The sequence below is a fragment of the Ruditapes philippinarum genome, unplaced genomic scaffold, assembly GCF_026571515.1.
Source record: "Ruditapes philippinarum isolate M1 unplaced genomic scaffold, ASM2657151v2 ctg5_1_1_1_1, whole genome shotgun sequence".
NCBI lineage: Eukaryota > Metazoa > Mollusca > Bivalvia > Venerida > Veneridae > Ruditapes > Ruditapes philippinarum.
Window position 1 is genome coordinate 71,684 of NW_026851646.1, and position 26,645 is coordinate 98,328.

Consider the following 26,645-nt stretch of genomic DNA (forward strand, 5'->3'; position numbering starts at 1 on the left):
AGCGCTATAAAATAGTAAATATTTGACATTACGGTAGAGCATAAAGCAAACACTTTGTGAATCGGTGAGCTGCTTCGCTAACAGTGAACCTCCTAGTTACTATAACACAACTATTAAGATATCAAATTGCTTTTAACATCATTATTATACTGTATTGTGAAAAAATGGAATATCATTTCGATACACATATCTTTTCTAAAAAAAATTCAAACTGAAAAACATGTGCCGATGACATGTACAAACATATATTTTACAGTTTAGTTTTATTTTATGAACACTTGATGATTATGTTTGTAAAATTGTGACATTAAATATTGTGTGCATATTAATTTCAAAATAACTTAATATTTCCAAACTTAACTATATCCATGATTCATTTTTATTTTACATTAAAGCTAAAACGTTCAGTAAAATTTTAAATTTCATCTGATTTATATCATGGGAAGAATAAATGACGAGAACATATAGTAAGCATCGTCTTACGAATAAATTATTTATACATTTACAATATTGTACAATATTGTATACAATGTTTCAATCAAAGTGTGAAGTGTGAGCCAGAGTAACGCGTTTCTTTTTCTGTCCTCATTTATTTTCGATAATTACATGCCAGTTAACAAAATCCTCCTTTCTATTAAAAACTAATGAGAAAATCAGAAAAAGGTTATCACTATCCATAAGTGCAGTGTGAAGTGATAGTTAAAAGCATCTTCAAAGGAATTCATATTTTAATTCAATATGTAGCAACTAAATGATAAATTTAAAAACAATTTGACATATCAATTTCTTAGACTTGGTTGAATTGCAGCATCGGTGACATAAAAGGTGAAGTGGTGTTTGAAAATAATCTGGTGAAATGTAAACTTCAAAACTGCTTCAATTACACGTAAAATAAACCAAAGTTAGACCTTATTAAAATAGATAAGTAATTGAACACATCTGTACAAATCATGTATTTGATGTGTTAATATTCAATTTAAAGGTAAATGTAAAGTATTTAACTATATAATAATAACAACAAAACTTGACCAAGAATCTTGAGAGGTTGAAATGCACACAACCCTTGCAAATTCATTTCAAAAGTTTGAACAGATTTTGGCCAGAATGGGTATTAGTTAAAGCGTAAAGGAGCAGAGACGTATAATTCATATCTAATGCATTAAGAAAATAAATACTTAATTTCAGTACTATAATGATACATGCAATGCTATCGACTTACCTACTGCTGAAATTTTTAGACTTGTCATTTGAAAATTGAAGCATCTCATTAATTACGGTATTTAAACCTCGAAAGACCGTGTCGTTCAAACTATAATTGTTATTAACCGACCTGTCACTTATTGTAAGCTACTTATTAATCATAAGTATTTAATAAAATACTACTGTCTCATCACGTATTGATATTGGACACTGCCCTGTCTGCTGTAAGTAAGAAAAACCCGGTGGTCATTATTGCCTCCTTGTACACAAAACGTCTCTTCATTTACAATTTTGTGTTCCCTTTATGTTGATTTAGATTTGGATAAATTAAGTAAACATCAAACCCCAAAAGGTCGTGTTCTCCCAACTTTGTATCCATTTTTAAAACCCATTGACATTTTTTTTATTCTATAAAAAACATAAATCCTGCGTAAGTTTGATAAACCAATTAAAAATTAAGAGTTTCAATATGATGTTTTGCACTTTTACTTTTGATAATAGATTTCCAGTTTAAATAAAAAAATTTGAAATGTTAAAAGAGGTCGAACAGAAGTCCCAAAAAACTTAGTTTGTCTATTTAATTTAAAAAGAACAAAATTAAAAGACGGCGGTTTACGTTGTTAATTACAGTCAATATCAAAAATGTGACTTTAAACATCAAAAAGAATAGAGGGCTAAAAAAACCTTTGGTTTCACATGTTTTTGTCCAATACGATTTAATAAAAACACAGTTACAAACAAATTTTAAGTTTTCCTATTTCTTATTATTTAATTCATTTAGGCATATTTAAGACGTGTTATTTTGTTACTTTAACATTTCTGGATGATCACATATCAGCCGCTTGAGCAAATAAATGAATTGCATCTTCTTTTCATTCTTGTCAAGAAGTTTACATTTCAACACTAAATGTGCGAATGCTATAATTTGCCATCCTAGTAAATATTTATTTAAACTTTTTATTATCTGCTATTTTGATCGTCTCCATGTTTCAATACAGCGTTAAGTATTATTAAAATTTTGACATCTGTTTACATTCATCTTGATGATTGATTGGAGTGAGTTAAAAAACAAATGTAAATAAAATGTAATTAATGTATTTTCTACACTTTATTTCACTCTCTGCTACAATGGACAATTTTAATTAATTTCTAATTCAATAAGAATTATTTTTTGCTACTCGTTTTTTTAAATTCTAGATCAATAAAAATTAGTTAAAAGAAATATACTCTGTACTAAGAGATATAGTTTAAATATCAAAACAGGTACTTTATACTCTTTCTCCTTTAATAAATACAATTGTGTGATATGAGGAATTCATCAATTTAAAAATTGAAAGGCAAATGTCTTAATAATTAATTCATTGAAGGTAAAAACACAGCTTACGCGTATTAAATTGTCTGATCCAAACAGTAATATCTAATACCCTGTTTTTGGGGAGGCTATGCCGACCCAATGTTAATAACTGTCTGTCAAATCTTACTGCCGCGGTAATCAGGTCAAAAAATAGTACCTTGATTTTTTCTAAGCTGACTCATCACTCATCACAGACATTTACAATATGAAAATATTTTCATTCTTTAATTTCATATCTGCAATTTGTAAAGATAATAATTCTCTGAAAAATTCTTGATTTTTGTTTAAATCACTACTCCGTGACGTCATACATGCCACGGTAATCAGGTCAAAAAATAGTACTTTGATTTTTTCTAAGCTGAATCATCACTCATCACAGACATTTACAATATGAAAATTTTTTCTTTAATTTCATATCTGCAATTTGTAAAGATAATAATTCTCTGAAAAATTCTTGATTTTTGTTTAAATCACTACTCCTTGACGTCATACTGCCGCGGTAATCAGGTTTAGGCATATTACGTACGTCTGTATTAAAATAGTTCTGGTATGAAAACCCTTCAAAATAATAACTTTATCCATATTTTTTTTAACAAAAAGCATAAATGAAAATTTATAAGTAAATGCTTTAATTCAGTGGCAAATATTCTTTATTATTTTGATAACAATTTTCCAATTACTACGCAGCGACCAACTGTTTATGACGGGTCATTAATAAAAACGTTGAACTAGTTTTTCAATATATGCCCTGTGCTTTTGTTGTTTTAAACTATTAATAGTCCAAAAATTTTTAAAGAAAAAAATTTAAAACTGTCGTTACATAGAAAGGATCGCTTGCTAAACTAAGGAAAAAAACTTTTACACCCCGGAGGCGTTTGCGGAAACCTCATAAACCCCTAAAAAACTATAGCTTTTTTGTAAAAAATTTTCATACTTTTAAATAAAAAATTTACTGATGGGGAAAAAAATAGTTTAAAAAATTTTTTTTCTTTAACCATTATGCCAAAAAAAAAATATTAAAACAAAACCCCCAAGGGCCTCCGCAAAATCCCCGACAAAATTACTTTTACATTAGCAAAAAAAAAAAAGCAATCTTTTTTCATCTTACTAATTTTATTAAATCAAATTTTAACATAAAAATATCTTTGGTAAATTTAAAATCCCACTTGATTTTTTATTTTTTAGGAAAAATTTAAAAAGTGTGCTCTTTTGTTTAGGAATATTTTGTAGTGAAAGTCTTATATATTCATAATCTCATAATTAGAATTAGACAGGTCAGGAATTTTATACAAACAGTTGTTTAGTTAACTATGCTCATTTTAATCCCAATAGACAAACATTCAAGATATTTGTGGTAAAAACATGACAAAGTACCTAGTAGTTCGTTACCGGTGGTGATCCCATTTAAACTGATTTAGATTCGAATTTGATTAGAAAACACAAATAGAAAATGGTTCCGCTACCAACAAAATCGGAACAGTAAAGTGAACAGTTAATTTACAGAAATATGTGTTCAAATATGTTTTTAACAAGAAATAAGTTATTTCAGAGAAAAGACGCAAGATCAGTATGACCCCGTATTGTGTAATTAGAAAGTTTATTCAATTCTAGGGCATACATCATAATTTGATAGTCCATTTGTAATAAAAATTCAAATTTTCAATCACAGATTATGAGATACATAAAAAATATTAAAGAATAAGAAGCTTTAATTAAAAAACAAAAACAAAAAAAAACAAAAAAACAAAAAAAACCGCATACATATACAAAATTACTTACAGTCGAGCATCGGGAAGTCATTAACATATCTACGAACTTTAATTTGAAAACCGATATTTGCTCGCGCTGAAGTGATAAATGTTTTTTGAAAAATAAAAAAAAAAGAAACTTTTATGGTTGTGTTCTAAAAATAATGGGCGCATAAGAGGAATTTCTTATTCATTTTACAAACACTTGAAAAATTACTACAGAAAATGTGTATGCTTGTTTTTTTTCAACAAAAGTGTGTGTGTTTTAAGTTTATTTATACTCGGCGCCGGAATAACCATATGTCCGAGATTATAGCATCTGGGACGTCTTTTTCAAGCAGATTCTTCCTGGAAGCCCATTCTTCGTTCTTTGGTGGTAAAGGAGACGACAATACCGTCAAGGCATCAACTTTCGACTGACGACAACAAAAAACGGCATCTATTAGCCGCCAAACCTCCAGAGTAAGTCACGACAGGTCAACCAATCACCTCTGGTACTTATGATGACTTGACTATGACCTTCCGTGTGCCTTCTCCGCGACGTGCACGCCTCTGGAGGTATTTGGAGAAGTTTCAACAAAAACTTCCAAAAACACGCCATTATAACACACCATTCATAGCACTGACGGCTTCGATGTTCTCATCTATTGCGGGAAATGGTCGACAGGGAAAACCCTACGTAATAACCGCACACCCTGTAACAACAGATTTTCCGCAGTATATATTTCAAGCTAGTGAGGTTTAAAAATACACGTAGAATCTATCGATTAACTACCATAAGTTGGTTAAGTGTTGAGTGTTGGCGGTAAAAAAAGAAGATATAACTTCCTGATCAATTTTCACTTAGGTTGATTCAGTTTTGAATAAGCTTTGCAGAGATGTATTTTTTCAAGAAATATTTAGCTTTAATATTATCCGACGCCGTCAGTAATGAAATGGGATTAATTTTCTGAAACGTGATTTTATTCGAGATTTGCTTCTGAAGAAGACAACCTTCTGTCCGTAGAGCATGAATGTTAATACTCATCACAAGACAGTATCTTATTGATCTCAATTATGGTACATCTAAACGTGTATAATTTTTATGTTCAATAAAAATGTTGCATCACTGCAGTTGTTATTATCATTCAATGATATTAAAATGACATAAAATATTTATGATGAACAGTCCTAGAAATTTTTGATAAGGAACCGTCAGTTGTAAAATGTTATTGTTATCTGATTAATGAACAGTCGTCATACTTGCTGGTATGTCATTTATTATTGACGTTTGGTTTTTTTAAAATTTTGCAGTAAAATCCGTGAGACCCCTTTAAATTTTTTTTTGGAATTTAAAATGAAAAGTCAAACCTTAAATATATTGATGGTTTAAAAAAAAGTGGAAAATAGCGCAAAATTTAATTCTTTTTTTTGGGAATTTTTAAGCAAAAAGAAAAGAAACTATAAGTCTGAAACATTCTCTCATAGCCTCCCCATCAGTACATTCAGTGCTTTGATTTGTCTTGTTAACATAGCCATATCTTATTATTAAAAGTACACATATTATTCACGGCATATACTATAAACGTGTGTTTTAACAATATTAAATGTTCCATTTCATGTTGTTCAAATAAAAGGTTTCAATGATTATGTCTAGATTTATTCTCATAGAAACAGTGTAAGTGAATCAAACAAAGAACTTCATAATGTTATGTATGATATACTATGATAATATTGTAAGTATTTGCACTTGGCAGTTTTATTGCTAAGGTTGCTTCATATTTCATTCTAAACAATTTTTGTATTCTAATCTACGAGATCATTCAGACAGGAGTTTAAATTTTGTAGGAACATTCCAGTGACGTAAGCTAACATTTGGTTTATAATGTACTGTTATATTCTACGATCTGCGCCTTCAAGGTCAATGATTCAAGCATATTTAGTATTGAAAATTAAACACTGCTTATTATGCCGGTGTAAGGGACTATGAAAGATGTTGCGTATATCAGTATCTTTCATGAACAAACTCAATCAATACAAGTCTTCAATAGTCATGTAGTTTTATCTATTTTATCTATAACTTCCTCTATAACTTCTGAGAGATCTCCAATTATAAAAATGTTCTCTTGCTTGTAAACATCTTTGTTGTGTTTACACTTGTGAAAAAAAGTATCTTTAAAATGCATATATTTCAAGGATATATGAGTAATATTTATAAACAATTGTAGACAATAGACAAATATAATTATGCATCTGTGATAGATACTGGATTATGAAGCCAAATAACCATAACATTATCTGTAATAAAACTTTAAATACAGGTAATATTTTAAAAGAAGACACAATAATTGGTGTGTATATTTATGCGTGAATATATACAGTGTAATAGAATTTTGTGTATAATATTTGATCGCCTTATTACAATATTTTTCTTTTGCTACATGTTTTTCTTTTAAGTATCTCAAATGCTTATCTCAAATACTTATTTTAGAAATTCCACTTCGTCCACGTCGGATTCATTTTGTTCATGTACCTGTACATTCACGATGAAACTGCGCTTAACACGAAACGACCTGCATCATTATCAACACATATCAACACTAGCTGCACGAGATTGATACTTCTAACTGTTAAGGTCGTGTAAATTGACAAAAACAAGATAACTTTGTTGGCAAGTAAAGTGTTTCAATGTCAAGCAAGTTATTTTTACAAAAGAAAACACATTAAGAATCTAACAAAGGAGAATGCAATGATAACGTCTTTGCATTTTAATGACACATCTTTCCAGTCATTGATTAGCATGTGTGATAAAGTGTTGAAATATTCACAACAGTTTTTTATGTTTATTGGCATGAATTAAAATCATCTTAATATTTTAAACATGCAGTCAAATTTTATACCGGAAACAAGATATACTCTTTAAGGTAATTCTATGCAAACAAGTTGTATTTTAATAAATAACATAATCGAATTATTTAATTTACATTTATAATAAGATAAAAAGCAGACAAATATTTATCTATAATACTTCATATACTCCTCTATACCCTTAAATAAAAAAAGTTATCTTCAATAATTTACACATTAAATAAGATGCATCAAAGATTTATTCAACTTCCCTTCCAGAGATCTTTTATTTTACATCATTTACAATGATGCGCCTATAATCTATTTAACTTAATGACTTATGCTGCCCCAGACGGTGCTAGGGAACATGAGAGAAAATGATTCATTTTTCATTACATATAATTCACCTTATCTTCAATTATTACCTCTTTATTTTATTATCAGGGATCTTTACAGAAATTTTATATATAGAAAATCAAAAACCGAAAACCTCCATTATGCGCTTGTCAGTTATCTCAATTGTTTCCTTAAAACAAGAACAATTTAATATTAAACATTTAATATGTCAGAAATTTATGTTGTTTTTAATATAACCTCATTTAACAAATCTCCACAAACCATTATACGTTTCGCTTTCTTGTGTTTGTTCTAATCTTGGTTTATATTTTCATAAATAGACTCGAAGTCTCTCGAGAAGATAGATCATTATAAAATATATATAAAGCCATGTATCAATCAAAATATCTAATTCTTATGTCTGCAGAGTTTAACAGTTCAAGAGCAGTTAAATCTTTATGTACTGTCTGTAACTACACGTTATTAAATGAAATCATACGAATTTTATAAGAATAAACATTGCTAGAGACACTTATATAGATGAGTCCACCTATTTTATCTGTGTTTAGATTACTTGTAAATGAAGTTCCTCCTTTTTATATTTAAAATGGAAATTTACTGGCATACAACTAAAATACAACTATCAATGTTTTATAATTTTCATGTAATGTTGCTTTTCGTATTAATCTGCATAATATTTTTGTAGATTTAAAACCGTTGCATTTAGCATTGGGTTGAACATATTTATTCGGATGAACAATATTTACACAAAACATTTTGGGATTGGACAGAAAACTATGAAAGGTAATGAGTGCTATCTCCCAGCATTTAGCATGGAAAGCGACAAAGAAAAAAAGGCTAATATGTAATTCATAAAATAAACATCAAACTCTCTCAAATGTGATTCATAAAATAAAAATCAAACTACCTCATATGTGATTCATAAAATAAAATAAACATCAAACTTCCTCATATGTGATTCATAAAATAAACATCAAACTCCCTCATATGTGATTCATAAAATAAACATCAAACTATCTCATATGTGATTCATAAAATAAAATAAACATCAAACTTCCTCATATGTGATTCATAAAATAAACATCAAACTACCTCATATGTGATTCATAAAATAAAATAAACATCAAACTCCCTCATATGTGATTCATAAAATAAACATCAAACTCCCTCATATGTGATTCATAAAATGAACATCAAACTTCCTCATATGTGATTCATAAAATAAACATGAAACTCTCTCATTAAAAAGGTTTTAAACCCTTGAAACATGAGAGATTTATAGTATGTGTGCAAGAGATAGTTATTATATTATGCCTTTATATTTTTTGATAAATTCATTTTTTTTTTGTATTCTCCAGCAAAATCGATAAAATTATTAAAGACCGCTATAAATCTGAATATGAAATGTGACGTGATAGAAAATAATTGCAAAAAGGTCTTATCTGGGTATAAAATAATTGCAAAAGATCTTATCTGAGAATGGTGTAAACCAAACGAAATATTTATAGAAGCTCCACTGAGGTAAAATGCCTACAAACATAAAATCTCATTTTTTTCATATAAATCAAGTGAAACACATATAAACGAAAAATCGACAAAAGATAAAGAAATATAGATCTACTAAGTGTTCAATTGAATATCTTTTTCTATACGATTCTTAGCACGTTTTGAGTGAAAAGCGTTGCATACTTTTCATTTTGGAGTCATTTTGCAATATAAATATATTTTTCTGGCAAACGGAGAAAGGGAATGATCCGACAATTAGCACACAAGTTTTTGGTCCAGACCTTTATCAAATAGTACACAAATCTCGGAAATCTGTTTCAAGTCTCGTTATGGTAAAATACTCAGTTGAGTCCCATTATTAACGTGCTATCTATATCTTTGACTCATTTAAATTTACTAAAACAATAACAAAAAGATGAAAGAATGGCTCCCAGTCCAATTATATTATATTTTCTTTCACTTAATAAAGAAACAACTGTCGCAAATGTACCCTAGACGATAAAAGGGTTTTACTTTTGAACACAGCACATCTATGATGTACAGTTTTCAAACAGATTTCAAGCAAAATATATGAATGAAACGTGTATGAATACAACCAGATGTATCAAAAATACAGTTACAGTATCAATTGGTAAGAAAATTGGTGCATCGACCTTTCAAGAGATTCAATTTTAGGTACCATGTAATTAACAATAGATATGATTTTGCAACTTATGTAACTTTAACTGCAATATGTAAGTGGATCACCTTATGAAAGAAACATGTCGGTGTTAAAATACTATTTCTTGGGCAAAAGCAGGGTTTTTAATCCAGGATACATGATATTTATCTGTCATCACAAAGTAAATGATATAAAAGTTTACAAGCTGCATATATGAAAAATGTTACATCCATGTCAGTATTCTAAGATTAGTTTCACAGGCGGTAAATTATCTTTTAATATCATCTTTTACCCGATATTAGCATATTATTGTATTACTTACGAATATGCTCTATTCACTCTTGGTCTGATAGTAGTTTGTTACACCAACCTTTTAAAACGTATTCTGATGAAACCCAGATAAGAGGAAATGTGAAGGAATGCAGAAAATTGCACCAAACTAGTATATCAATTTTAAGAAAGTATAGACAAAGCGGCAACTGCAGAATTAATGTTATTTTATTACATTTTGAACAAAAATATAATTATATAAATATACTTAATTATAATCTTTTTAATATGAGGTCCTTAGAGTCTATGTGTAATGCATGAAGAATAATAAGAACTATATCAAATATTATCACTGTTATAATTGTGTGACAGGCTCCAATATTCAGTTACATCAACTAATTTTTTGCAAGGTTTCAGTACTGTCTATGATAGAAAATCAAATTTCTTATTTCATTTTATACATTGAACAAGTTGAGTATATATAGTATATATATTACGGTTATTGGTATAAGATAGACGCAGGTAAAACATGAACATCTGGGTGAAGTAAGGAATTTCAGAGTTCATTTCTAGCAGTGTTCTAAAAAGAACTCAAAGCGGGGCCCTGACGATTCCGAAGCGCGTGTCCTCACGATGGACAACTATTCCCTATCACTATCATTAAAAATTATTTTACAGTTATATTCAACGCAGATGAAAAGAAAGATGCTTGAAAAGTATTTGGAAAATAAACCATTACCCGTTTAATGTATTTCAACCAAACCGATATATTAATGTTACAAAAATTCAAATATTACAAATATTCTGAGAAAATGATAACGAGACAGTCATGACACAGATAATTCTCAACAATAACTCTATATTTTAAATTCCCCTTATACTTATTTATTTTTTGTGTGTTGTCCGTTAAAAATCTATAATTACGAACCTTCAGATATGTAAATATTTCCATTTCTCATAGATTTAATCCGTTTCTCGAAGGAAATGAACACTTAAGAAGTCTTTGGGTGAGTTATACATAATAGTCTTCATTTTTACTCAAAAATAAATGATGCTCTGAACATTGCCACTTTTAAAAGGTATCTGTTTCTGTGATAGTAAGCATCGTCTTATGAATAAATTGTTTATACAATTCACAATATTGTATACAATGTTTCAATCATATGGTCTTGAAGGGTTTCCCTTTTTCCAGATTTTGTATTTATATCATTATCAAATGAACACCAATAATACCGTATTTGTTTATTTTGGCGTTTCTTTTTCTGTCTTTATTCATTTTCGATAATTAACTGCCAGTTAACGAAGTCCTCATTAAAAAAAACTAAAGAGAAAATTAGAAATGGTTATCACTATCCAAAAGTGCACTGTGAAGTGATAGTTAAAAGCACCTTCAATGGAATTTATATTTTAATTCAATATGTAGCAACTAAATGATAAATTTACATATAATCTGACCTATCAATTTCTTAGACTTGATTGAATTGCAGCATCGGTGACATAAAAGGTGAAGTGGTGTATGAAAACAATCTAGTGAAATGTAAACTTCAAAACTGCTTCAATTACACGCAAAACAAACCTGAGTTAGACCTTATTAAAATAGATAAGTAATTGTTCACATCTGTACAAATCATGTATTTGATGTGTTAATATTCAATTTAAAGTTAAATATAAAGTATATATAATACCAACAAAACGTGACCAATAATCTTGAAAGGTTAAAATGCATACAAGACTTGCAAATTCATTTAAAAAGTTTGAACAGATTTTGGCACGAATGGGTATTAGTTAAATACATTTGTACACTTAGCTGCAGCGTAAAGGAGCAAAACGCAGTATAATTCACATCTAAGCATTTGGAAAAATAAATACTTAATTTCAGTACTATAATGATACATGCAATGCTTTAAGATTTACCTACTGCTGAAGTTTTTAGACAAGTCATTTGAAAGTTGAAGCATCTAATTAATTACGGTATTTAAACCGCGAAGGACTGTGTCGTTCAAACTTTAATTGTTATAAACCACCCTGTCACTTATTGTAAGTTACTTATTAATCATAAGTGTTTAATAAAAGACCACGGTCTCATCACGTATTGATATTGGACACTGCTCTGTCTGCTGTAAGTATATAGATACCGATCAGGTCATATATTGCCCTCCTTCACATCGTCTTCACTTACAACTTGTGTTGCCTTATGATGATTTAGATTTGCGATAACATCTAAAGAAAACATTCCAAATGCAAAAGGAATCGTGTTCGATGCCAACTTTGCTCATCCATTTTTTATAACCATTGACATTATTTTATTCTATGAAACATGAACTCCTGACGTTAATTTGACGACATTAGGAAAATAAAGATGTATTCAATATGAATGATATTTGCACTTTTACATTTGCATAATAGCATTTTCCAGTTTCAACTATAAAAGAAATTAGAAATCGTGATAAAGAGGTCCAACAGAAGTCCACAAAGAAACTTACGTTTGTCATATTTAATTTGAAAGAACAAAATTAAAAGACGGTGCGTTACGTTGATTAATTACAAACAGTCAATATCATAAAAATGTGACTTTAAGTCATCCAAAAGTAAGTAAGCATGGCTATACACGCCTTTGTGTTATTCAGCCCTGATATGCGATATTTTTGTGTTTTACGTCACATTGACACAGAATAGGTCATATCGCGACGTTCCAGCTTTACTGGTAGAGGAAGACATCAGGTGCCCTTACCGTGCATTATTTCAGGCACGAACGGGCACCTGAGTAGAACCACCGACGTTCCGTAAGCTAGCTGGATAGCTTCCTCACATGAAAGAATCCAAAGTCCCAGTCGGGATTCGAACTCACAGCGGTGAGGGGCAAGTGGTTTGAAGTCAACGACCTTAACCACTCGTCCACGGACGCCCTACGATTTTATATGACAACAAAAAATTTATGTTATCCTATTTTTTGATTACTTGATTCATTTACAGCACATTTAAGACGTGTTATTTTGTTACTTTAACATTTTGGGATGATCACATATCAGCCGTATCAGCAAATAAATGATTTGCATATTCTTTTCATTCTTGTCAAGAAGCTTACATTTCAACACTAATTTAAAACATCAGATGTACGAATGCTATAATTTGTCATCCAAGTAAATATTTATTTAAACTATTTATTATCTGCTATTTTGATCGTCTCCATGTTTCAATACAGCGTTAAGTATTATTAAAATTTTCGTTTCAATAATTTGACATCTGTTTACATTCATCTTGATGATTGATTGGAGTGAGTTAAAAAACAAATGTAAATAAAATGTAATTAATGTATTTTCTACACTTTATTTCTCTCTCTGCTACAATGGAAAATTTTAATTAATTTCTAATTAAAAAAGAATTATTTTTTGCTACTCGTTTTTTTCAAATTCTAGATCAATAAAAAATACATCGTCTAGTTAAAACAAATATACTCTGTGCTAAGATATATAGTTTAAACAGATATACTCTATATCAAAACAGGTACTTTATACTCTTTCTCCTTTAATAAATACAATGGTAGATATGAGGAATTTATCAATTTAAAGACTGAAAGGCAAATGTCTAAACAATTAATTCATTGGAACCAATCGAACAAGGTGAAAATACAGAAATTGTCTGATCCAAACAGTTATATTTAATATCTTGTTTTTTGTATGGTTAACACAGTATTATCTTATTATTAAAAGTACACATATTATTAACGGCATATACTAAAAACGTGCGTTTTAACAATATGAAATGTTCCATTTCATGCTGCTTCCCTCCTTGTTCAAATAAAAGGTTTTAATGATTATGTGATAAAACACCGACTAGATTTATTCTCATAGAAACAGTGTAAAATAAAACAAACAAAGAACTTTATACTGTTATGTATGTAAATACTATGATAATAATGCAAATATTTGCACTTGGCAGTTTTATTGCTAAGGTTGTTTCATATTTCATTCTAAACAATTTTTGTATTCTAATCTACGAGATCATTCAGACAGGAGTTTATATTTTGTAGGAACATTCCAGTGACGTAATCTAACATTTGATTTATATTGTACTGTTATATTCTACGTTCTGCTCCTTCAAGGTCAATGATTCAAGCATACTTAGTATTGAAAGTTGAATACTGCTTATTATGCCAGTGTAAGGGACTATGAAAGATGTTGCGTATCATATGAACAAACTCGATCCATACAAGTCTTCAATAGTCATGTAGTTTTATCTATAACTTCCTCTATAACTTCTGAGAGATCTCCAATTATAAAAATGTTCTCTTGCTTGTATACATCTTTGTTGTGTTTACACTTGTACACTTGTAAAAAAGTATATTTAAAATACATATTTCAAGGATATATGAGTAATATTTATATAAGATTGTAGATAATAGACAAAAATAATTATGTATCTGTTATAGATACTGGATTATGCAGCCAAATAACCCTAACATTATCTGTAATTAAACTTTTAATACAGGTAATATTTTAATAGAAGACAATAATTGGTGTGTATATTTATGCGTGAATATATACAGTGTAATAGAATTTTGTGTATAATATTTGATCGCCTTATTACAAAATTTTTCTTTTTATTACATGTTTTTCTTTTTAAGTATCTCAAATACTTAGTTCAGAAATTCCACTTCGTCCACGTCGGATTCATTTTGTTCATGTACCTGTACATTCACGATGAAACTGCGCTTAACAAGAAACGACCTGCATCATTATCAACACATATCAACACTAGCTGCACGAGATTGATACTTCTAACTGTTAAGGTCGTGTAAATTGACAATACAAGATAACTTTGTTGGCAAGTAAAGTGTTTCAATGTCAAGCAAGTTATTTTTACCAAAAAAAAAACACACATTAAGAATCTAACAAAGGAGAATGCAATGATAACGTCTTTGCATTTTAATGACACATCTTTCCAGTCATTGATTAGCATGTGTGATAAAGTGTTGAAATATTCACAACAGTTTTTTATGTTTATTGGCATGAATTAAAATCATCTTAATATTTTAAACATGCAGTCAAATTTTATACTGGAAACTAGATATACTCTTAAAGGTAATTCTATGCAAACAGGTTGTATTTTAATAAATAACATAATCGAATTATTTAATTTACATTTATAATAAGATAAAAATCAGACAAATATTTATCTATAATACTTCATATACTTCTCTATACCCTTAAATAAAAAAGTTCTCTTCAAGAATTTACACATTAAATAAGATGTCAATGATCAATGATTTATTCAACTTCCCTTTCAGAGATCTTTTATTTTACATCATTTACAATGGATGCGCCTATAATCTTTTTAACTTAATGACTTATTCTGCTTCAGACGGTGCTAGGGAACATGAGAGAAAATGATTCATTATTCATTACATATAACTCACTTTATCTTCAATTATTACCTCTTTATTTTATTATCAGGGATCTTTACAGAAATTTTATATATAGAAAGTCAAAAACCGAAAACCGTTATGCGCTTGTCAGTACAATTTGATATTAAACATTTAATATGTCAAAAGTTTATGTTGTTTTCAGTATTACCTCATTTAACAAATCTCTACAAACCATTATACGTTTCGCTTTCTTGTGTTTATTCTAATCTTGGAAAGTATATTCGCGCTTTTATTATTTGATAAAAAGACGCAAAGTCTCTCGAGAAGAAAGATCATATAGTGTAGAGTAGCAGACATGTATCAATCAAAATATCTAATTCTTATGTCTGCAGAGTTTAACAGTTCAAGAGCAGTTAAATCTTTATCTACTGTCTGAAGCTAAACGTTATAAAATGAAATCATACGAATTTCATAATAATAAACATTGCTAGAGACACTTATATAGATGAGTTTACCTATCTTATCTGTGTTTAATTTACTTGTAAATGAAGTTCCTCCTTTTTATATTTAAAATGGAAATTTACGTTCGTTCAACTAAAAGACAACTATCAATGTTTTATGATTTTCATGTAATGTTGCTTTTCGTATTAATCTGCATAATATTTTTTGTAGATTTAAAACCGTTGCATTTAGCATTGGGTTAAACATATTTATTCGAATGAACAATATTCACACAATACATTTTGGGATTGGACAGAAAACTATGAAAGCTAATGAGTGTCCTCTCCCGGCATTTAGCATGGAAAGCGACAAAGAAAAACGGCTTATATGTGATTCATAAAATAAACATCAAACTCCCTCATATGTGATTCATAAAATAAACATCAAACTCCCTAATATGTGATTCATAAAATAAACATCAAACTCCCTCATATGTGATTCATAAAATAAACATCAAACTCCCTCATATGTGATTCATAAAATAAACACCAAACTCCCTCATATGTGATTCATAAAATAAACATCAAACTCCCTCATTAAGAGGGGTTTAAACCCTTGAAACATCGGAGATTTATAGTAGTGTGCAAGAGATAGTTATTATATATTATACCTTTATATTTTTTGATAAATTCATTTTTTTGTATTCTCCAGCAAAATCGATAAAATTATTAAAGACTGCTATAAATCTGAATATAAAATGTTACGTGATAGAAAATAATTGCAAAAAGGTCTTATCTGGGTATTAAATAATTGCAAAAAGGTCTTATCTGAGAATAGTGTAACCCAACGAAATATTTATAGAAAGGAGCTCCACTGAGGTAAAATGCCTAAAAATATAAAATCTGATTTTTTTACATAATATTATATCAAGTCAAACACATATAAACGAAAAATCAGCAAAGGATTAAGAAATATAGATCTACTAAGTGTTCGATTGAATATCCTTTTTCTATGCGATTCTTAGCACGTTTTGAGTGAAAAGCGTTGCATACTTTTTATTTTGGAGTCATTTTGCACTATAAATATATTTTTCTGGAAAACGGGGTAAGGGAATGATCCGACAATTTGCACACAAGTTTTAGTCCAGACCTTTATCAAATAGTACACAAATCTCGGAAAACTGTTTCAAGTCTCGTTATGGTAAAATACTCAGTTGAGTCCCATTGTTAACATACTATCCATATCTCTGACTCATTTAAATTTGCTAAAACAATAACAAAAAGATGAAAGAATGGCAACCAGTCAAATTATATTATATTTTCTTTCACTTAATCAACAAGCAACTGTAACAAGTGAATCCTAGACGAGAAAAGGCTTTTACTTTTGAACACAGCACATCTATGATGCACAGTTTTCAAACAGATTTCATGCAAAAATATATGAAACGTGTATGAATGCAAACAGATGTATCAAATACAATTACAGGATCAATTTGTAAGAAAGATTGGTGCATCGACCTTTCAAGAGACTCAATTTTAGTACCTTGCAATTATCAATAGATATGTTTTTGCAACTTATGTAACTTTAACTGCAATATGTAAGTGGATCACCTTATGAAAGAAACATGTCGGAGTTAAAATACTATTTCTTGGGGAAAAGCAGGGTTTTAATCCAGGATGCATGATATTTATCTGTCATCACAAAGTAAATGATATAAAAGTTTACAAGTTGCATGTATGGAAAATGTTATATCCATGTCAGTATCCTAAGATTAGTTTCACAGGCGGTAAATTATCTTTTAATATAATCTTTTACCCGAAATTAGCATATTATTGTATTACTTACGAAAATGCTATATTCACTATTGGTCTGATGGTAGTTTGTAACACGTATTCTGATGAAACCCAGATAAGAGGACATGTGAAGGAATGCAGAAAATTGCACTAAACTAGTATATCAATTTTAAGAAAGTATAGACAAAGCGGCAACTGCAAGATTAATTTTATTTTATTACATTTCGAACAAATATATATATAAATATACTTAAATATCATCTTTTTAATATGAGGTCCTTAAAGTCTATGTGTTTTAATATTAGAATTATAAGAACTATATCAAATATTATCACTGTTATAATTTTGTGACAGGTTCCAATATTCAGTTACATAAACTAATTATTTGCAAGGTTTCAGTACTGTCTATGATAGAAAATTAATTTCTTATTTCATAAAAAAAATGTTTTAGATACATTGAACAAGTTGAGTATACAAATGTATATAGTATATATATTACGGTTATTGGTATAAGATAGACGCAGGTAAAACATGAACATCTGGGTGAAGTAAGGAATTTCAGAGTTCATTTCTAGCAGAGTTCTTAAAAGAACTCAAAGCCGGGCCCTGACGATTCCGGAGCGCGTGTCCTCACGATGGACACCTATTCCCTATCATTAAAAATTATTTTACAGTAATATTCAACGCAGATGAAAAAAGAAAGATGCTTTTATAGTTGAAAACAACTGTTTGAGAAAATAAAGGAATACAAAAATAAATAACTACATTTACATGTATTTGTACTGTTATATGAATAATTCGACCTCCATCAAGGTACTTACATCTAGATCAAATCCCCAACGGCTCTGAAATTTTCTCCGCTTTTCAATGTATTTACTTTCCTGTTTAATCAAATGAGCCTCGTTAGCAAGTTCACTAGATTTACTTATAAAAACATTGTTTGAAATAAAGACTCCATCTGCATAATTAACTTTATTCCAAAGAGTTGCTAAGGCAAGGAACTTTAACCAATGTTTGATTCCCATTATAATATTTCATTACTGCCAACATCAAACGATTTTTGAAATCTCAATATCATTACAAATTTAAATGAAAATGTTTTACATTATTATATCACCACACTTAACATCACACTGTTCGCTTCCTTACATTTACTTTATTTATAAAGATATCCGAAAATATTTTATCTACATGTTTCAATATCAAATATATACAAAACAAATTCATGCGGCTCAAAAGTGGGTGGGAAATAAAGGGAGAACTGTCCCCAGAGTCTAATCTTCTCAAACAACCAACCATAAACGATAAAGATATCATATTGTGTGTACATCAAGCGGTGATAATTTATCATGCAAACGATGACAGCGGTGCATTGTGACTGTTGTAGTTGGAAAATAAACCATTACCCGTTTAATGTATTTCAACCAAACCGATATATTAATGTTACAAAAATCCAAATATTATAGATATTCTGAGAAAATGATTACGAGGCAGTCATGATACAGAAATTCTTCTCAGCAATAACTCTATATTTTAAAATTCTCCATATACTTATTACTGTTTTGTGTGTTGTCCGATCAATGTATATTCATCTCTTAAGAGCATAGATTAAAGACACTCAGAAGTCTTAGGGTGATAAATATAATATTCCATTTTACTCAAAATAAAAGATTTCTGAACATTGCAACTTAGTTTGCTTGTGAATCAAAGGAGCATAGATTTAATAATGAACACTCAAGAAGTCTTAGAGTGAGGATATATAATATTCTTTATTTTTACTCAAAAGCAAATGATGTTCTGAACATTGCCACTTAAGGTATCTGTTTCTGTGATTAAAAAAATGCAATGCAAGAAGAAAGCAATCTTTGACCCTTTTTTAATAAACACATGTTAAACACCACGTTTGCGTTTCATGAAAAGTCCTAAGTCTATAGATCTTATGGCCAAAAACTGAGCCAATGAGTCAATTTCCTGTTCAAAGAAAAGGTCCTAACTTATGATAAGACTTTTTAGGAGAATGAATTTAATAATGTCTAAAACTTTTTTTGAAAATGGAAATGTTTATTGAAACGTACTCAAGTTAGTCGTGTAGTTGTCGTAAGTCCTAGGACTTAGTATACACTTAGGACTTTCTATAAAACACATTAATAATAAACTCCTAATTTAATCGTGGTTTTGTGAGATATCTAGATCAACATACATTCGTGGTTAAAAAATGTTTAAGTAAGAAAATTGATGTTTAATTTTCAAATGACAAATGAAATGAAAAAAAAAATAATCACATGCAAGAAAAGAACAACACTACTAAAATAACATTTATAATACTTTGTGTGCGGGAAAAAAGTAAAATATCTTGTAAACATAAATATGAGAAGGTATATTAATTTACATATTATCACGTCGCTTTATTGCACACCTTGGGGCGTTTTATATTACTCGTATACATCGTGATTAATGCATTTTGTTTATCATTACATTATAACTGCGCCCAACCAGGTTTAGGTAACAGGAGCAAATAGTGAATTGTTACAGTATCAACACCGCTGCAGTTGCTATAGCTAAGATTCTCTAAAATAATACAATTTAAATACACAGATAACAATTCTCATTGTTCTAACATTGTTTATAGATACACATATAATTTCTTAATAGCTTCTTAATTTTACAGTGCTTTTCTGTATAACTCATGGTTTACATGTTACCTAATATTTCCTTATTAAGTGCCAACTTGAACTCTGAATTCCCTTTAGAAGATTTTGTACCAGTCTTGATAGCAAATTTCTTAAATCTCCATATTTAAAGGTTACCCTAGTGCTAATTGACAAAATTTCCTTCTACATATATTGTAAGTGTTGATTGAGTTACTATACCAGAATCAAGTAGTTACTCAAGTAATTACGATGGTAATCGATGATTGAGTTACCTTACAGCCGTGAGTTTACCTTACCTTACAGCAAGTCCAAAATTTAGCTTACTTTACAAAACAAATCTATGCCATATAAAAATTTACATTTTATAGAAATTCTAGATCTTGCAACTTCAATGTCCGACACTAAACCAAACTATACTTTATATGAAATTTAAGGACACCAAACCTCACGCAATGAATGAGCCACAGGGAACGTGAAAAGTTACCATGCACCTTCAATATCATATATCAGTTGATTTACATTGCATCTATAATGTGGGAGCTATCAAAATTCGTTATCCAACAGTTAATACATTTATTCTCACAGCATACAGCCGAAAAATATAAATCAGCAACTCTACATGATCGCTTTATGAAAATACTTGACTTTGCAAAGGGACGTGGACGGTAGCTTGCATATAACATTACCTTCAATCATCTCGAGTCTGCAATATTTTCTATTCTTTTCTTTTCTTTTCTTCTTCATCTTTAGAGTTCTTTAATGCTTCTATTTTGACAATTGTATATATAGCTAATCGCACAAATACCTCTTAAATGTTTGGATTAGCCCGATACCTTATCTTTCTATATACAAAACTGATGGGATAGTATGCCGGAGCAATACCTATCAAGTAAGACCAACTGATTTTTCCTTTTACATTTTTATCTGTGATAACGATAAAAAATCCTAACAATTTGTGATACGAACTATCAGATCGGTGATGAAAAAAGGATTTAATCACAGCAAGGTGCATAGGTGCCATATACACTTTCATTATTCCATGACGTTAGTGCCAAACTGTTAAATAATGCAATCTTATCTTTATTTAAACTCGCATGTTCTATATTTTAAGAGAGGAGCATGGTATAAATGTAAAAGTATGCCAACTATTTCAATAGTGAAAAAGGCATAAGATTTACATGTTATTAACATCGCTTGCTATGTTTAATGTTTTTCATAAGATAATGTAAGATCACAATATATTAATGACAGATATTTTACTGTGGCATATTTTATGGTGTCTTAAAAAGAGAGCAAAACTTCACAATTATGTAAAACAGTGTAATAATGTGAAAATATAGTGGAATTATGATATCACACTAATTGTTGTTAATGGATTTGCACACCTTTCCATCTGGAAAACAAAATCCATCTTCAAAAGAAGTACTGCCTGAAAAGGGAACATATCAGGTCATAGATATGTCGGCTGATCTTTGGCTGCTTTGGTTACATGGGTTGCATGCAATCCTGAGGTAATAAACATATAGTGAACAGTTGTATTTTAGACGTACCATACACTAATGCATAATCGCTTTTCTTGGCAGAATACTGTATAAGCCATTATGTAGTTATTGTTCAATTTGAAATACATTATATTTGTTTCCCAAAATAATGATAAAGTAGCAACTTTAAATTTAAATAATGAAATATGCGTCTAGAAACGTTCGAAAACACTTAAAGAAGTTGACAAAAACTTGTTCAAGTATTGAAAAGGTGCTACGCTGTTCATAGAATAAATGGATTCATTAACAAACACGCCTATCATGACATTCCGGTTACAAAGAAATCTATTATTTCATTGGGTTTTTTTCACATTCTACGTAGAAAAGGTACTTTTTTGATGATTGAAAATATATTTATTACTTTTTATACATATATCATGCTCTAGATTACCTTTCTACTTTTAAAATCTTTAAACGCATCATGCTCAATCTATATAACTTTACTTATAATTCTCAATAAATGTCTTAACCATTGTTTGTAAATTTGTAAAATGTATTTGTTTATACGAACTTTGAAATAAACAAAACATAAAAGAAAGTTAATAGCAGTTAATTTGCTCATTAAATTGCAAGATTAAATATTATTTATAAGTGAGAATTGTCGTCTCTAGCTTACTGTACAATTTGTACGAACAGTTGAACGAAAAATTATCTTATGTTGTAAATATATGCATAACTTACAGTTTGCTACTGATACTCATCTGTGACGAAAGTATAGTGCATACAAAATTTAGATAACTGTTAATTAAAATGATACAACAAATCTTAAATTCAACCTTTGCTAATCTTGTAAACAAATGGTATAAACAGATTTATATACAATGTACAAACTCATACAAGTCATAAAACGTCATGTTTTAACTATGTATTTGTTTATTTCCGTGTTTTGAACCTCTACAATTTCTTCTTTTTCTGCCACTAAATATCTTTTTTAATTTATTCAAGTAATGTATTATATATTTGATCGTGTTCTAGAACATTTGTTCACTTGACGGAACCAATGAAAAAACACACATTAAATCGTATCCTTCGCAGTTATAAAATAATGCGTTGAAACCCTCATTTCCTTTTTAAAAATAACACAAGGTTATTCTCATAGTTGGCATGATAAAACTTTATTTGCTTTTTAGATAAAAACAAGTATCCGTATCGTATATTGTGGCAATGTGAGAAAAAATGTTTTACATAACATTGTTCTTGTTGAAAAATATATCTGTAAATGTTACGATTTTGTTACATTTTAAGCATGATATGTGCAAATTGTCATAGCTTCTCGTAATCACTCACATTTTAATAACGACGTTTTTTTCTTGACGATAATTCCCTTTGTTGATGATACTTTTTTCATGCGCATCCACATATAGTCCGGCTTATTGAAAATTATATGGTATAATTTCGATGTAAAATTATCAAAAATATTATTTCAGTTTCTAAGAAAAAAGGCATATAATAAACTATACTATATTTAACTAATTTAGCAACATAAATTGCAGTCAGGTATCAAGATTTATGTTAGACATCGGTATGTGACGGACAAAAAAAATGCAATCATGACGGTACAGTTGCTTTTCTATACGCAAATGTCAAATTATCAAAAACATTATGCATGCCCTTATGTTTAGCATTATTCAGCGTACGTATTAATTGGGGGGATTGTTTTCTATCTTCATAATTTGAAAATACTACTTTTTAATAACAAATGTATTTTTCTTAAAAATACCGGTATTCACATACCGTTTGACTTGTGATTATTTTGCTTAAGTGTGTTCTCACAATTTCTTTTCAGATAAAGATTATATAAAATAAAATCACAAACCCGGATACGTTAACATTCGCCAGAGAGGAATATCGATACAAATTTGAGGTACTGGCAATTTACTTTAAATATGTTAACTAGAATGAAACAACATCATTTATAATAATTGTGAAATGATTCACCACAAATGCAGTATTTAAATCCCTATCATCTGTAACATGAAATACGCTAATGATAAAGACATTGTCATTATCAATTAAAAATAATTGTTAAATCAACAACCTTTGTTATGAACGTTGTTTAATCAATTACATAGTAGCATACAACTTTGAAAATGAAAATAGTTTTGCTAATTATTGTGTGTTTATTAACAGAAGATAATTCTAAGAATACAATAAAAGTGTTTTACGATTCAATATTTCGTAGGAGAATGTGAGATGAGCATTCCGTGAAAAAAAAAGAAAATATTTATGGTACAGAACACTCGTAACATTTCTAGTAGTTTTATTTTTTTAATTTTGCGACATCTTTTTGTTTGGGATTGTGCTTATAATTATATATTTTGTCATCAATCCAAAGAAACAATTTGGCTGCAATATCCTTAAAACACCACACGTTCAGTTTCAAGTCCATTTTTTTGGAACATTTAGAGTGTTTGTCAAATGAACAAATAAAGTGAATTTAGCTAGTCTTAGGAACTTGTTTTCATTACAAAAAATGAAAAGGATCAACAAAGTAAAGCAACGTTCACTATTCCACCAATAAGATTAATATAATTTTCTAAAAAGTCTTAAGTTAGAAGTTACATCTAGTAAAGTGAATCATGGTTCACAAAAGAAGATATTATAACACATAGTACATTTTTTTCATTAAAATGTACTCTTTTTTAGAAAAATGTTTAAGTCATCAGTAATCGGGCGTGTAGCATATTTGCAATATAAACAAGAGTTTATGCCATTCTGAACAAGTATCTTTCTGTTTATCGTTGTTATTATAGACATATTCATCCCTTATATTAACGATAGCAAACAGTTAAATTTAAATTATGTATCTTCAATTGCGCAAAGATTCAGTTACATCATAAACTTGTCATGAATTTGCAATTTATATATAGAGTTTGATGACATATAACACTTTGATGTTCAATCATCTAATATCATGAATCTATACTTAAACCTCAATCTTAAATCATAATCTTCTAAGTCATTAAATACTATAATGATTGTGATTTTAATTTATATATGTAGATAGCTTGCCCTATTAAACAAAATGTTTTTTGTTATTTACGTAAAAGGTGTTAATAGTTATCTTCTTTGCCAGCTGCCAACAAAAAAATATTACGATAATTTATGATTTATTTACAGTCACAATAACAGTTATACCAAGGATCTTTATGCAACATTTTTTTTTTCGGAGAGTTTGTATTGGTTAGATGTCATATTCATAGGCTCAATATCTTGTAATGACATTTGCTAAATTTGTGATCGCACGAATTAAAAACATAAATTTCTGCATCTTTAATTGTTCATAGTTGCAATGACGTTATAAACTTGCCAAACGTTTGTAATTTACAGTTTTTGATGGCATTTTGCACCTTTATGTTCAGCTTAATATGCTTTCTGTACATAGATTGCTCAATGCTAAATCATTTATTGTATGCCAATAAACATTTCAATATTTAAATTATGTATAGAGATGGCATTTCCAATATAAAGCACGTTTTTTAAAGTTATTAAAATAATTGCTTTTTTGATAGTAATCTCCTTTATGAATATATTTTCTAGTGCAGCCATCAGTAAATATTGCAATCAAAAATTTCAAATATAATTATTATTTAAATATCTCTTTGTCATTGCTATATAAATTTCTCATTTAAATAATATGTAGAAATATGTAGATATCATTGATTATTCAAACAGATATATCATTTTGTTATCATTACTCTTTCATCCTTGAAATTATAATCTTGTAATTTTAAACATAAACTTACAAACATTTTTCTTGCATTCATATTGCTCAAATCAAAACGTTTCAAGTCCAATAATACTAACTGACCATTTACCAGTACATATATGTATTAACGAAATACGCTTCTTATTTCAAATATAAATGTTTGTTTATTAATTAATTTCACCATAAATATATATCCCGTGTTGATGATAGTAAGTGAAATATTAAAAAATACATGCTTAATGTATATCTTAAATGTTGGAACAGTTTTAAAATGCTCAAAATAGCACCCTCAAAGGGTAAGTGTATATAATTGGCAGTAAATGCTGTGAACAACGTTGGATTGGTTGTACTATATTTCTACTCATATACTTGATTTTAAAGGACACAATTTCAAACAGTTCATAGATTTTGTTGTTATATTTAAAATCTTTAATAATTCACTTTCATTGATAACTGGTGATCACACTTACAAAGATAAATAATGTAAAAAGATGTTTTAAAACTTCACACATGAAATCGTTTTAGCAATCTTTATTCTTATATAAATATAATTATATGATTTAATGTCATTGAAATTACTTGACTTTATTTATGAAATTTTTCTTACTCCTTGTTACGTAAAATGTTTAATACAGTTTTATAAATAATGCTTTACATTCTAACAGTCTGCATTTGAGATCATGATTTATGAATAAAACCAATGAAATGTGTTACAGGATCTTTAGATATACAATGATTTAAATATATACACTTTCTTCTGATACAAGGTCAAGTAACAAGATAAATAATGTGAAGAAAGATGGTTTTAGATACGATTTATGAAATTCTTTTACATCCTTTATTCTATGAAATTGTTTATATGTTATAATGTACATTTACTGTTACTCTGACTCCTTATTCTTGATTTTTCTACTGTTGTGGTCGTAAAGACGTCTAGAACACGTTTATATACGTCTACATTCAAAACAGAGTGCATTTCAGATCAGTAGCAACCAAGTTTTACTGGAGAGCATGAAACTTATACCTTTTGGCAAAGTCTTCAAACGAATAAAAAATAAATTTTCTCTCCAAAATAACACATTTGATAGAATAATAATATAGCTTCTTTGCAATGAAATAAGTGTTCATAGTCATAAGAGAGTGGATATGGTAATAGTTAAATCCGACAATTTGGAAGTATATCACGTGCCACATGTTTTTGTTCGGATTCTCATATTTTGAGG

The 26,645-nt window shown here is 29.0% G+C and overlaps 1 protein-coding gene across 3 annotated transcripts in view; it reads right to left on the bottom strand.

Annotated features, from left to right (window-relative positions):
• The window catches only part of LOC132730159 (interstitial collagenase-like), a 75,854-nt gene that overhangs the window by 23,982 nt on the left and 25,227 nt on the right, over positions 1-26,645 (bottom strand). The window contains exon 1 of one of the 3 annotated variants that reach the window (XM_060716267.1): positions 18,343-18,646. The exons of the other annotated variants lie outside the window; for them this stretch is intronic. Within the exon in view, the coding sequence (XP_060572250.1) occupies positions 18,343-18,546 (204 nt within the window). The 5' untranslated portion in view covers positions 18,547-18,646. Of the gene's footprint in view, positions 1-18,342; positions 18,647-26,645 lie in introns of those variants that run through there. 3 annotated transcript variants of the gene reach the window in all.